Source organism: Puma concolor, chromosome C1, assembly GCF_028749965.1.
Source record: "Puma concolor isolate L17-30 chromosome C1, mPumCon1.1.hap2, whole genome shotgun sequence".
Taxonomy (NCBI): domain Eukaryota; kingdom Metazoa; phylum Chordata; class Mammalia; order Carnivora; family Felidae; genus Puma; species Puma concolor.
The window spans coordinates 53033582-53048532 of NC_141674.1; the positions used below are offsets into that span (position 1 = coordinate 53033582).

The following is a 14951-nucleotide window of genomic DNA, read 5'->3' on the forward strand; positions in this document are numbered from 1 at the left end:
GCGATCAATGGGGTGACAGATGTTGCAGGCAGATCACTCTCACATCTGATATTTTTGACAATTTGAGATAGTGTGTCTGGCACTTCACTGGAACCTGATTTCTAGAAGTTACTATTATTTTGGTACAGTGATGATACAAACAGCCACAAATATTTCAGTCAACTACCAAATGCTGTGCACAGGATAATGTGGGTTGGGAGGAAGCTATAGGACCCATCAGCCCACAGCATTAGCTGGGTGAGGAGACAGGCAGGGGAAGCACAGCAAAGATACTAAAGGTAGCTCTTTGGACAGTTCTGGTATTCCATTCCAATTGAGTTAGCATAAATCCCCTGCCCCACACACCCTGTTGACACCCTGGATAAAATCCGTCAGGGTGGAGAGGGTTTGATGGTTAGGGCTGGGAGGCTTCCAGTACAGAGCTTCAGCTTCAAGCTACATCTGTAGAAACTTTACTTGTGGGGAGGATGAGTATTAGAAGTGGATATATTATAAGTGGTATTGCCGATAAGCTAAAGTACATCACAGACATTATCTCAATGGAATCTCCATTATGACCTTATGAAGTAGGTGCTGATTTAAGCCTGATTTGGGAGTAAGAAAAGTGAGTCTTCATGCCACTATTAAGTGGCAGAGCCAAAATTTGAACCCAGGTCTGCCCAGGTCCAGAGCCCACGTTCTTCCCCATTTCACTCGACTGCCGTAACTTTCAGGTGGACCAAAACACATGAGCTCAAGTTATGAGCACTTGGTGGCTCAAGCTGACATTGAAATTACTAGCCTCTGTTCTGCCTGTTTCCAGGCAGGATAGAAGCTCTCCCACTGACATGGTCAAGTAGCCACCACAGAATCAACCCTGGTCACCACCAGACATTCAAAGTAACCATCAGAAAGTTACGTCGTACAGAAAAGAACTGCTTCTGAAGTTAAATCACTTCCAGAGAAGTGCGGCTGAACTCTGGGCCAATGTGGCAAACTGTTGGTTGAAACTCCCTCCAGAATTTGGTGGCACTTAGCTGGAAGGCACTTAGTTCGACTGTAGTCTTTGAGAATGTCCATAACCTCCTAAAATGAATGCCTGTGGCCTTTAAGTTTTTAAAACATAATCACTTCCATTTAGGAGTAGAGTCCATTCCTTTACAGTTCGAACACTGCTTACCTCAGAACCAGGGAAATGCACAAGAATGGAAAATAGGCTTTGGAGTCAAGCAAGTTCTGTCAACAGTTAAGTCCAGATACTAAGAAACCGCTATTTTATATGTTCTCCAGGGCTCTTGTGCCCAGCTCAGGCAAAGGCTGCTGTGGAAAGGGTTTCTTCACTTGTCCCAGTCAACTAATGAGGACAACAGAGAATCAACAGGAGTAAGATCTAGATCAGAGACCGAGAGCAACTATACCTTGACATTCCAGTCTTCTACCAGTGAGCTTTATGCTTTTAAAATGGTGAAGCCCTTTAAGGATCAAAATGAAAATTGCCAGTTATTGCTGGAAGAATGCTCCAGGTTTGGAGCAGACATAGTTGAATTTGCATCTTGGCATCACCACTTAATAGGTGTGCTTCTTAAGCAACCTCTTAATTTCTTGATCCATAAAATGGGGACATCACAGTATGAATCTCATGGGATAGTGATGAAGATGAAACAAGCTGATGCACGAAGCACCTAGAGAAGTCACCGGGAAGACAGACTCTGCTGTCCAACATACAACCTACCACCTGTGCAATCACTCTCTTTCTCATATTTTCCACCTGCAAAATGGGGGTAATAGGCAGAGTGACCAATTTCATGGGGTTGCTGTAAGGGTCAAAGGGGTTAATATGTACAAAGTACTTAACACCCTAACATATAAGCGCTCCAAAATCAGCTCATAGGCCTTATTATGGTCTCAGTGTCTGTCACAGGACACGCATTCAATCTATGGTAGCTATTGTTAAACTCAAGATTACAGACATGTACGACAAGAGCTGTCTTTACTCTTCATGCTTCTTGCATGGGTCCTCATATACTATTCTATATGTATACTCTTTGGTATATAGCATATACAGTATCAGTTGACTGACTGATACAACCAGCTATGAAAAAAGATCCCCCACCACAGGCTGCACATGAAAATAGAATAAACTGGTGACATAGCCCAAGCGATAGAGTGATTTAATTTCAAAGCCTTGAATCTCATTAAGATAGTAGCAGAATACAAATACAGTAAACACCAGTCAGTGGTCCTTATCTTTTCTTTAGCTGGCATTTCCAAAGCATCTTCTGAAGCAAAGTATTAGTTTCTCTGGCTTGTATAAGTCAAAATTGCTCAACCAGGTTCTTCAGACACATTGTGGTCATTCATCAGGCAAGGAGTAGAGATCCAGACGGCTAGTGATTGTCTGACCTAGAAAGCCATATCCTGCTGGTTCTTGAAGTGAAGCCTTCAGTTCAGGAGCATCCTCATCACCTGAACGTGTCAGAAATGCAGGACCTCAGACCTACAGAATCAGAAACTCTGGAAGTGGGGCCCAGCGATCTGTGTTTTAACAAGCCTTCCAGGGGCTTCCAATGCCTGCTCTGAATTAGACTATGCTGATATAGTCTATATCAGAGATGATATTAGAGAGCAAGCAAGTCCCCAAGGAATATCGATCTCATGGAGAACTTTGCTTAAAAAAAAAAAAAAAAAGGACCTGCTAATGTCCTATTACCCCAAATCCCCCTCTAATTTTAATGAGGCTGAGGAAAAATGCCACTGTATTCAATCCATTGTAGCTCATCTCCTCAAGATACTTGGGTCTGGCTAGAATCAGCAAATGTATAGCAAATGAGATTTGTAAAAGGGCGTGGGAAAGGAACCACTACAAGGATGGCAGGGACTACAGGGAATGGTTTGAGTCAATTGTATGAATACAACTTCAGTTCTTTTTTAGTATCTGCCGTTGGAGCCACCTTCCTGTCCTGGAGAACCACTCTGGGTTCTGTTTCCCTCCCCCTCATGTCACTCAGCTTTTTATCTGTGTCCAACTTCAAGTTGGGCTCAAAAGTAGAGCATTCATACCCTGTTCAGGTTAGAAGCCCAAAGTCGCAAATCTGTGGATCCCTGCTGCACGCAAATGTCGGCCATCACGAAATCCTCCCCCTCTTCCTACAGCTATCACTTATGTAGAGTGGGCAGGAAATGGCAGGTTAGTCATAAGCTTTGTCACCCAGAGGAATCATTTGAAATGTATTATCACCTAAGGTGTAACTTCTTAAAGGTGGAAAGAGATAAAGTCATTGAGTCTGTCCTCCTTATCCATCTACCACCTATATAATTACAATGTAAAAAAAAAAAAAAAAACCCTACTCCTGGTTCATTGCTTTCATATCCAAAGGTAATAGATCTAAAAGCATCACATGTCCCCACTTAGTATTTGTCACTCAAGTGAAGGAAGCCACCAACATCAGCCTGGCCTCCATCGGCTGGTTAGACACAAGAGTCACATCTGACTCACATCTAAATGACTGTCATCTAAAATGTTCTCCCTTCTTTCTCCTCCTGCGAAGAGCTCATTCAAACCCTAATAGAGTTGCTGTTCAAAAATTTCTAAGGAAAGAAGCAGATTCGGATTTTAGAATAACGTATCAACTTCTACATCAACTTTGATTTTTCCTCCTCCTCTCTCCCCCCCCCCAAATTATAGAATTTTTAAAACCTCAGTGAGGCAGATGTGTGTTTACTTTGAGAAGCAAAAATGTTAACATTTAAACTGAAAGCCTGTTTCAGTTTTAAGGTACTTAATTGCCTTACAGCATATAATAAACTGAGCCCATCTTGTCATTCAACTAATGGAAGGAGTGATAAAGAGATAGGAGCCCAGGACCCTATTCATTTCAGTTTTCCTTTGTACTTAGTTTACTTTGGCACTGTGCCTTATGTGTATTTTACACTTCTTTACATTTTGTACATCCCTGTATGACAAATACTTGTCAAACAAAAACTAAACAGATTTATAACCCCTTAACTTGAAATGAGCCAAAATTGAGCTGCCAAAACTTTATGACTTCATTTTCTTTCATAGTTTTCCACGACATTGGGTTCAAACAGACAAACCCCACTTGAGGTCAAGCAGAGGTCATTTCACTTTCATTACTAAAATATAATTTACAATATGCCAGACCTAAACAAGTTTAGCCTAAAGGGTTTGTATAATGTAAACCATCTGTTCCTCAACAATACAGCTAATTTCCTGCCGTCACTGTAGGGTCTACTGACTGCTTCTTTAAGAGTTTTTATGATTTTTTAACTAGTTCAGGATTTATGTAAAATTTGAAAATGAGTCTATAGTTAAGACACATTTGTACCAAGTAACCTGAGCATTTTAAAAATGCAAATCACCGTGTAAATTCTTCCCCTGAAACTAAGCTCTGAGCAGTTTTTCTGGTAACTTCTAGGCCGGCTGCCGCACAGGTGTTCCCAAGAAAGGTTTTGTGAAATCTGCCATTTTAGTTGCTTTCTGTGCTTCTTTCCAAAGGGAATCCCCAAATTTGGTTATGACAAGCCCTGGTGAACTGTTCCTTCCTTCTATAGGCTAGAAAGGAGCTGGGACTCTGTGCCATATGGCCCACCGGGTATGGGTGGGATCTGAGAAGACACACTTAGGGTCAAAATGTGCTCTCATGTGTCTGAACAGGGGAAAAGAACAATTAGAAGTCCATAGAGCGACCACACACTGAAGGCTGACCTCACAGCCCTGTGAGGTGTCAGGCCCCAGGCTAAGCCTCCAGAGGCCTTCTGTGTCAAACTGGGATTGCCCACCAACAGGCTTCTCTGATTTCAGAAAGAAATGGTGTGGCCCGGGGCGCCTGGGTGGCGCAGTCGGTTAAGCGTCCGACTTCAGCCAGGTCACGATCTCTCTGTCCGGGAGTTCGAGCCCCGCGTCAGGCTCTGGGCTGATGGCTCAGAGCCTGGAGCCTGTTTCCGATTCTGTGTCTCCCTCTCTCTCTGCCCCTCCCCCGTTCATGCTCTGTCTCTCTCTGTCCCAAAAATAAATAAACGTTGAAAAAAAGAAATGGTGTGGCCCAAAACAGGGCTTGCAGTGCAAGTGTGGTTCTTTTGGCTCTTCTGAAAATTCTTGATGCTTTTCAAGCCTCTTTCTCCATGTGCAAAATGCTAAGAGTAAGAGTTCTTTTTCCAAAGGCAAATAGCAGAGAACTAATTTGCTTACCTCAGTGCAGGGGAACGCAGCCCGTCTTAGCTGTGAAGTCCCAGGGGCTATGTGTCAGGCCGATGCCAAGGTCCTGTCCACCCGTCTTCTCCAGACCCCAGAATCCTGGCCAGCTTGTTTCCTTGTCCCATCTGCCACCATCTACTCTTCCACGTGGGTTCTTGCTCCCTCCACCCATATGCATCTCCCAGAATCCTAGAGGAGCAGGCCACATGTCACTCAAATTGTACCCACCTTCGGGCTCCAAAACAAATTCTCTGTTTTGAGATTGAAGATTTTTAAGATTTTAAGGTGTTTTTTTGTTTTTACTAATAACTACACACAAACAGGAAAAGATTAATAGGAGGAAATGTAATGCATTTTTTATTTATTTTAGTGTTTATTAATTTTGAGAGAGAGAGAGAGAGAGAGAGAGAGAGCATGTGAGCAGGGGAGAGGGGCAGAGAGAGAGGGAGAAAGAATCCCAAGCAGGCTCCACACTCAGTCTGGAGCACAACGTAAGGCTTGATCTCACAACCTGAGATCATGACCTGAGCTGAAATCAAGAGTTGGATGCTCACCTGATTGAGCCATCCGGGTGCCCCAAATGCATTATGAAAAGAACAGTAGGGATGCCTGGGTGGCTCAGTCGGTTAAGCATCTGACTTTGGCTTAGTTCATGATCTCACAGTTCGTGGTTTGAGCCCCGCACTGGCTCTGTGCTGACAGCTCAGAGCCTGGAGCCTGCTTCGGATTCTATGTCTCCCTCTCTCTCTCTGCCCCTCCTGCACTGGTGCTATGTCTCTCTGTCTCTCAAGAGTGAATAAATGTAAATAAATAAATAAATAAATAAATAAATAAATAAATACCACAACATAAAGGGAATTATAGAACACTGGCTAGAAGTATTTAAGGCTATAAATGGATATAAGTCATTTGCATTTACCTCACTTATTGGATTTCTTCCACAATAAGTATAATAAGATTGATTTAAGATTACTTACTAGGTGGAAATTACTTTCATACATTGTTGCATTTAATCCCTACTGTAACTATGTAAATTGCATATCATTTCATGGATATGGAAATAGAGGTTCAGAAAAGTTCAGAAACTCGCTCAACGTCAACCACCTAAGATATAGGACCTACCCCACAGGATTATTGTCATGAATGAGTTAATATTTGTTAAGTGCTTAGGACAGTATCTAGCATTTAGTAAATGTTATACAATTATTAACTAATATTAATAGAAAACAACATGTCCAAGGTGCAAATTCAGATTGGTATGATTCCAAAGGCCACACAGTTTGAATATACTGCACTTCCTATGGATTAGTTCCAGCAGGGGCAGGAAAAGGTAGTAGTCCTAATACCTAATACTCCTTGAGTTTAGTTATGAATTCCTATTTTCCCTCAAAATTTTTTATTGTTCAGTCCCATACCCTTCTCTCTTACCAAAGGCTGGAGATCCTGTTTAGGTCCAAAAGTAACACCTACTATGCCATTCAGGGGACCTTCGCATAAATTGGACTCAATTAGAGCATTAGGAAAAATTGTGATAGAAATCCCAACATCATGCAGGAAAAATTCACCTTGGGTTGGTCTTCCCACGAAAGCAAAATCATCTCAAGGGAGTCTGGGTGGCTCAGTCCATTGAGCATCTGACTCTTGATTTTGGCTGAGTCCCAGAGTTGTGGGATAGAACCCCGCATCAGGCTCCACACCGAGCATGGAGCCTGCTTAAGATTCTCCCTCTCGGGGCGCCTGGGTGGCGCAGTCGGTTAAGCATCCGACTTCAGCCAGGTCACGATCTCGCGGTCCGTGAGTTCGAGCCCCGCGTCAGGCTCTGGGCTGATGGCTCAGAGCCTGGAGCCTGTTTCCGATTCTGTGTCTCCCTCTCTCTCTGCCCCTCCCCCGTTCATGCTCTGTCTCTCTCTGTCCCAAAAATAAATAAACGTTGAAAAAAAAAAATTTAAAAAAAAAATGTGGAAAAAAAAAGATTCTCCCTCTCTCTCACTCTCTCTCTCTCTCTCTCTCTCTGTCTACCCTTCTCCTCCACTTGCACTCTCTCTAATATAAATGTATGTAAGCCAATTTGACAATAAATTATATTAAAAATAATAAGGGGCGCCTGGGTGGCACAGTCGGTTGGGCGTCCGACTTCAGCCAGGTCACGATCTCACGGTCCGTGAGTTCGAGCCCCGCGTCGGGCTCTGGGCTGAAGGCTCAGAGCCTGGAGCCTGTTTCCGATTCTGTGTCTCCCTCTCTCTCTGCCCCTCCCCCGTTCATGCTGTCTCTCTCTGTCCCAAAAATAAATAAACGTTGAAAAAAAAATAATAAAATAATAAAAATAATAAAAGAAAATAAAATAAATGAAATGAAAATTTTTTTAAAAAAGCAAATCAGTTTCTCAAGAAATATGCAAATAAACATGAATATATTCATTCTTTTTCACCCCTTTCACAAAAGCAGCATGCAGCATTAACTATTCTTTTGCTTTTTATTTATTTTTAATTTTTTTAATGTTTCTTTTTTGGGGGGGGTGGTGAGGAGCAGAGAGAGAGGGAGACACAGAATCCAAAGCAGGCTCCAGGCTCTGAACTGTCAGCACAGAGCCTGACATGGGGCTCAATCCTATGAACCATGAGATCATGACCTGAGCTGAAATCTGACACTTAACTGACTGAGCCACCCAGGTGCCCTGCTTTTTATTTTTGACTTAGCAATAAGATTTGGAGATCTTTCCATATCAACACGTAGAAAATGTGCTCGTTCTTAAATTATGTAATATTCTATTATTGGCTTTGCCATAATTAATATAACCAGTCTCCTCTAGGTAGACATTGAGGCTGTTTCTAATTCTTTGTTCCTGCAATACTATAATGAATAGGACTGGATCAATAAGTAAGTTTTAATTTACTGCATGTTTAAAGCAATGTGGTACCATTACTTTAAGCAGAAGTAACTTTCCTGTAAGACATTTCCAAATACAAACCCCTTGAGATCTGCTTTAATGAATAAATGAGACATATTTATAATAGGAAATATTATTTGCATGGGCAAATTAATGTTTCAAAATTCTCAATTTTATTTCATCCTCTTAAGTGAGTATTTTCCTACATGTTTATTTACACTTATATAATTAGGTTAATGGGCATTTTGCCCTGGAAAATCAGCCTTGAACAGAGCTAATCATCATGAATTTTAAATTAATACAATTTGGATTAGAGAAATATTTTTACTTCGTTTTCTAAACTGTTGTTTTAAACTCTGCACAGAGAGCTCTGAATTCCATATGTATTTGCCACATTGCCACCTTTAATTGGAATACTCAAAGCAATCATCTTTTTCTAAAATATTTGAAGTGCAGAGATTATTTTTATAATCAGTTTATGTATTGGGGCGCCTGGGTGGCTCAGTTGGTTAAGCGTCCAACTTGGGTTCAGGTCATGATCTCACGGTTTGTGAGTTTGAGCCCCGTGTCAGGCTCTGTGCTGACAGCTCAGAGAGCCTGTTTCAGATTCTGTGTCTCCCTCTCTCTCTCTGACCCTCCCCCATTCTTGCTGTGTCTCTCTCTGCCTCAAAAATAAATAAATGTTAAAAAAAATTTTTTAATCAGTTTATGTACAAATGCATTCCTTTTATGATCTTTTTCTTAATAAATTCATCTCAAAGTCAGGCTAGATTTGAGGTGAATTTCAAATATTACACCCACGATCAAATGTCACAATTTAGTATTTTCATTGTGAGCTAGATCCTTTTTCCTGTCTGTCTTAAGGTCAATTAGTAAACAACCCACTTGTGAAGCTGTAAGGTTATCAATTGGTATGAAGGGCAAATGCCTCCCTTCAAGGAAATGAAATGTGATTGAGAGGACAAAATATTCATAAAAAGAACAGCAACAGCAAGGTAATACCTAAAAGTTAAATAGCCCTTGTCGTGTGCCAGGCATCATGTTGAGTACTTTAAAAATGTTAATCTATTAGAAATTCATAGGAACCCTATAAGATAAGTGCAATTATTATCAATTATTATCATCCCATTTTACAGATGAAGGAATTGAGGTAGAGGATGATTAAATACTGTACCTAGCGTCACACAGCTGGTAAGTGGGAAAGGCAGGATTCAAACTCTAATTGTCTGACTGTGGAGGCCATGCATGTAACCAGCCCCCACACTGCCTCTTGCATGTGGTGGCCTTCAGACACTAAAGCAAAAGGAAGCCAGAGGATGCAAAGATCATAGTGGTCACGAAGAGTTTCAGAAGGAAAACTCTGATGAGCAGAGAGGAGTGGATTCCAAAGCTCCCTACCTCTACTGGGAGCGCTCAGGAGGACAGCCTTTCATTGTGGTTTCTATGGCTTTTCCCACAATAAATATCCTAAGAATAAGAAAGCATTGCAGGAACAGAGGTATTAGGCAAGAATGGCCATGGTGTTTAAGGGTGGTCACTGAGCAGACCTATTTAAATAATGTGATGCTATCATATAGAGAAGTAGCAAGGGTAGATGGGTTAGGACCAGATCACACACACTCTATGTCCCAGGCTAAGAATTAAGGCTGTATTCTCTCCAGCAGCGCCCCTCACACTGTAATGTTCAATGAAATCACCTGGGATCTTCTTGTTAAATGCACATTCTGATCCAGCAGGTCTGAGGTGGGCCCAAGAGCCCTCATTTGTAATAAGCTTGAAAGATGCTGATGTTACTGGTCCCAGAACCACACTTTGAGTAGCAAGACGGTAGGCTTCAGCAGGAAATTGCCATTGGAGCAGGGGATGTAGATGGGGGGAGGGGGGTCGGAGTGGAATGATAGACAGTTACCTGTGGCACCTCCTCTAAGTTGTGGCCAGCAATTTTAAAGACTTATGGACCTACGGTGTTTTATTTGGTCTGATTTCTAGAACTTTTCTCTATATGCCCCACCCCTCCTCTCAGATGCCACGGTGTCTTGCCTTAAGTGTTTTCAACTACACTTTTCCTTTCTTTCTATACAGAGCAAGGCTAAAGAGCTGCCACTCTCTGCTGTACGTTTTATGGAAGAATTGGGGGAATGTGCCTTTGGAAAGATCTATAAGGGCCATCTCTATCTCCCAGGCATGGACCATGCTCAATTGGTTGCTATAAAGACCTTGAAAGACTATAACAACCCCCAGCAATGGACAGAATTTCAACAGGAAGCCTCCCTGATGGCCGAACTACACCACCCCAATATCGTCTGCCTTCTGGGTGCTGTCACTCAGGAACAGCCTGTGTGTATGCTTTTTGAGTATATGAATCAGGGGGATCTCCATGAGTTCCTTATCATGCGCTCCCCACATTCTGATGTTGGCTGTAGCAGTGACGAAGATGGGACCGTAAAATCCAGCCTGGATCATGGAGATTTTCTGCACATAGCAATTCAGATTGCAGCCGGCATGGAGTACCTGTCTAGTCACTTCTTTGTCCATAAGGACCTTGCAGCTCGCAATATTTTAATCGGAGAGCAACTTCATGTAAAGATTTCAGACCTTGGGCTTTCCAGAGAAATCTACTCTGCCGATTACTACAGGGTGCAGAGTAAGTCTTTGCTGCCCATTCGCTGGATGCCCCCTGAAGCCATCATGTATGGCAAATTCTCTTCTGATTCAGATATCTGGTCCTTCGGGGTTGTCTTGTGGGAGATCTTCAGTTTTGGACTGCAACCGTATTATGGATTTAGTAACCAGGAAGTGATCGAAATGGTAAGGAAACGACAGCTGTTACCATGCTCCGAAGATTGCCCGCCCAGAATGTACAGCCTCATGACAGAGTGCTGGAATGAGATTCCTTCCAGGAGGCCAAGATTTAAAGATATCCATGTCCGGCTTCGGTCCTGGGAGGGACTCTCAAGTCACACCAGCTCCACTACTCCTTCAGGGGGAAATGCTACCACGCAGACAACCTCCCTTAGCGCCAGCCCAGTGAGTAATCTCAGTAACCCCAGATATCCCAATTATATGTTCCCGAGCCAGGGTATTACACCACAGGGCCAGATTGCTGGTTTCATTGGCCCACCAATACCTCAGAACCAGCGATTTATCCCCATCAATGGATACCCAATACCTCCTGGCTATGCGGCATTTCCAGCTACCCACTACCAACCGACAGGCCCTCCCAGAGTGATTCAGCATTGCCCGCCTCCCAAGAGTCGGTCCCCGAGCAGTGCCAGTGGGTCGACTAGCACTGGTCATGTGACCAGCTTGCCCTCTTCAGGATCTAATCAGGAAGCAAACATTCCCTTACTACCACACATGTCGATTCCAAATCATCCCAGTGGAATGGGTATCACCGTTTTTGGCAACAAGTCTCAAAAACCCTACAAAATAGACTCAAAGCAACCGTCTTTGCTAGGAGACTCCAATATTCATGGACACACCGAATCTATGATTTCTGCAGAACTGTAAAATGCATGACTTTTGTAAATGTGGTATACAGGAAAAACTAGAAAGCCGTAGAAAAGATTTAAATTCAAATGTTTTTATTAAAGTAAGGTTCTCACTTAGCAGACATTGCAACAAGTATCTTCTGTGAAGTTTAACTGTGTCTTACCAAGCAGGGCAGACAACCAGCCAGAAAAAGAAAACATTGTGGGATTAACACTCCATCAGGGGTACACGACATGGCATTGGGATTGGTACGTCTGGTTTCACGTACTAAAAACTGCAAACCAGTGAAGAAGAAAAGAATCTCATGATTAAATGTCAAACCAAAAAGGAAAGTCAAATGGTGCTTTGTGTATTTGCCTCCGTTCGCCATGACTGGTCTCTCCCCAAAATGTATATACCGTAGCATTTGTCTACCTGCTGTCTTATCTTCAGGACAAATGTTCAGGAATTGTGTTGATTCAATTTAGACTCTATGCATTCTTGTATGAAAATGATCAGGATCAATGAGGAAACTGTAGGCAAAATTTGAAATCCCAGATGGAAACGAGCCATAAGACAAGTGTAAGATCCCCTGAGGCCATCTACACAGTGGGGCTTCTTTGGGAAGGTACAGAATGTGCCTCTTTGTGAATCTCCTCTGCTGATCACGAAGGCCTTCTCCACATTATCGTTTTCCACAGTGTGTTTACACGAGCCCTTGAAATAATATAGGGCATCAGACCATAAGAAGGCTAGACGTGGATGCTGGAATTGATTGTTGGTTGATAGTTCACTCCATTGCATTAGAAATGAGGAACCAAAGGAAGCACAGTCAGGAAAATGGTCCCTCGGCCTAGATCAGCACCCCTGGGAGAGGAACAAGGTTTCCCATGGGGCAGCCTCACGGGAGCTTCCCTGGAACAATAGGATTGAAGAATAGAGGTATGGCTGCAGACCAGCACATTAGTGCTTACAACCTCCTGAATATGAATCTTCCTAGGTGTAGGGGGCCCACCATCAATGGACTCTGGGGAAGTAGGAAACTCTATGACATCAATACCTAGTTAAAGTTTCTCTCACCTTTATTTTTTTTCTGATCTGGAAATGTTCATAGATTTTATTCCAGCACCAGGAGTTACGACCATTTATTCATAGCATTAGTTGGAATCCAAAGACTATGAATTCTATTTTGTAAAACATTACAGTATTTTTTTTAAACACAGGTACTGAATTCTCATTTCAAAGATAACCATGAATTGAAATTTTGAAGCTGGTGAATAGAAGAAACATAATCATTTTTGCCTTAGGAGGGAGGCATCAAATGTGCATTTCATGCCACTTACCTACTAGCCATCTTTTGCCAAGTTTAGAATTCTTATGGGTTTCAAGTTCTATATAGAAAGGAATGTTATGTTAGATTTTTCTCTTGTTAAAAAATAACTCCTTTATTCTAAGAACAATGTCTCAAGGTCTCATTTTTTTAATCATTACTATTTTACAACTAAAGAGACTTACAAAGAGACTTTACAGGATATAAAATAATTCCTGGAAATGATATCTGATGAGGAGAATGTAAAGCACATTGATGTTTCAATTTTGTAAAAAGAAAAAAAATGCAATTAGGATGAGAAATCAAGGAAATCTGTTTACCAAATGTGTTGCAATTTTCCCAAACACTGAATCTTCAAACAATGAACATGGACTTATCGGTACTGTGAACTCAAAGAATTGGCTATATCCAGTTTTGTTGAAAGATAAATTAAGAAATATTTTTGTGGCATAAGTAAGCTGGTTCAAGAGCTACATTTCTTAACTTTAGGTAGAGGAGAATATTTGGATCCTTTTGTTGCTATGCAACTGTTTAATGATGAAGATTCAAACCACAATTTTGTATATCATACGACAATCAATTGTTTTCCAAGGATATTTATTATTTTAAGTAAACATGATTTCAGTGAATCTGAGTTTTTCTAGGAGTCCCTTAAAGGGAAATTAGCATTCCGTGAGCCAGTAAAATACGTACTCTGGAAAAACATTACTATGGTAAAAAGTAAATTCAAGTTAGTTTTTTATAAAGAACTATAACATTTATTTTAAACATTTTATACTTACTGAAGTCATTAAGGTGAGCAAACCAAATTTCAAAACCACTTGTAATAATGTATTTTGTGATAGCACTGTGATACTACATAACACAGTCCCTTTTGTATTAAAATGGTATTTTTTTCACAAACTGAAAAATGTCCTTCGCTTTGTTGACAATGTTTTGTAAGATGACTTTATTTTCAGATCTTTTTCTTTTTTTTCCTTATTTTTTCCTTTTTTTTTTTTATTTTTGCACAAAACTATGTTTATGGTTTGTATCACAGAAGTGAAAATATATCTCTGCATTTTTATATCCGGTCTGTTTCTTTGTTTCCTTTGTTTCTTTTTAACTCGATATAGATTTCCTTCAAATATATCATGGCAATATTCAGATATCTTGCCCTCCCATATCTTTTCTTATTTTCACTGCATGCATTTAATCACTGTATTACTTAATGTTTGATCTGTTATTATGGGCATTTCAAGTAGACAAGCATGGATGTAATGACAAAAAGGCTATTTTATATTGAGGATATGTGCATTTGTATTTCACACACCAGCGATGATATTAAACACTGATTACTTTATGCTGCTGTTTATTAAAAATGTTTACCATATAATATTATTTCCTGAATATTGCTATCCTGGAGGTATTTGGGGATTTTAATATTATTTCTCTAATTATTGACATTTCATAGAAAAAGGAATCATAATTCTTATTTACTATAATTCCTATTTCATTGAAATGATTTTTTTTTTTAAGTAGGCTTTTAAAATAGATTTGGGCATTCTTTTGCCGCTGACCACAGGTGGAAGGGAAAAGATCCCAATGATTTCATGACCATATACTATCCAACTATATATGGCAAGCTTTTAGTTTTTAAAATCAAAATAATATATTGAATAATTACTTTACAACCAAATGGAATGTAAAAATTGGTTTTCAAAGTTGCATCCTTTTCTGCCTTGTTTCCGTGTGAACTTAGACATCAAAAATCATGTCTTCAAACTCTGAAGAAGAAAAAGCTGTGTACATCTTATCATGTTCAACTTAGATTCCAATCATACTGATAAAATAAAAAGAAATGTGGCCATTTAATTGTCACAGCTTATCTTTATGACCTTCTTTGCCCAAAAGAAAGAGTTCCCCATCTGGCAATTAATACACACTGTCAAAGAAAATGAGTATCATTATGAAAGTTCAAAGAACTTGTCCATTCTGCTCTTTAATACAGAAGGGAATACAATAAAACCTTCAGGGCCTTATCCATCTGTTTTAGGTACAGTTCTTGTCACCACCTCAGCGATCAAACT

General features: G+C 40.7%; 1 protein-coding gene across 1 annotated transcript in view; it reads left to right on the forward strand.

Moving 5' to 3' along the window:
• The window catches only part of ROR1 (ROR family WNT receptor 1), a 401611-nt gene extending 386875 nt beyond the window's left edge, over positions 1–14736 (forward strand). The window contains exon 9 of the mRNA XM_086717192.1: positions 10164–14736. Coding sequence (XP_086573318.1) covers positions 10164–11591 — 1428 coding nt within the window. The 3' untranslated portion in view covers positions 11592–14736. The remainder of the gene's footprint in view (positions 1–10163) is intronic.
• The last annotated feature ends 215 nt before the right edge of the window (positions 14737–14951 follow it).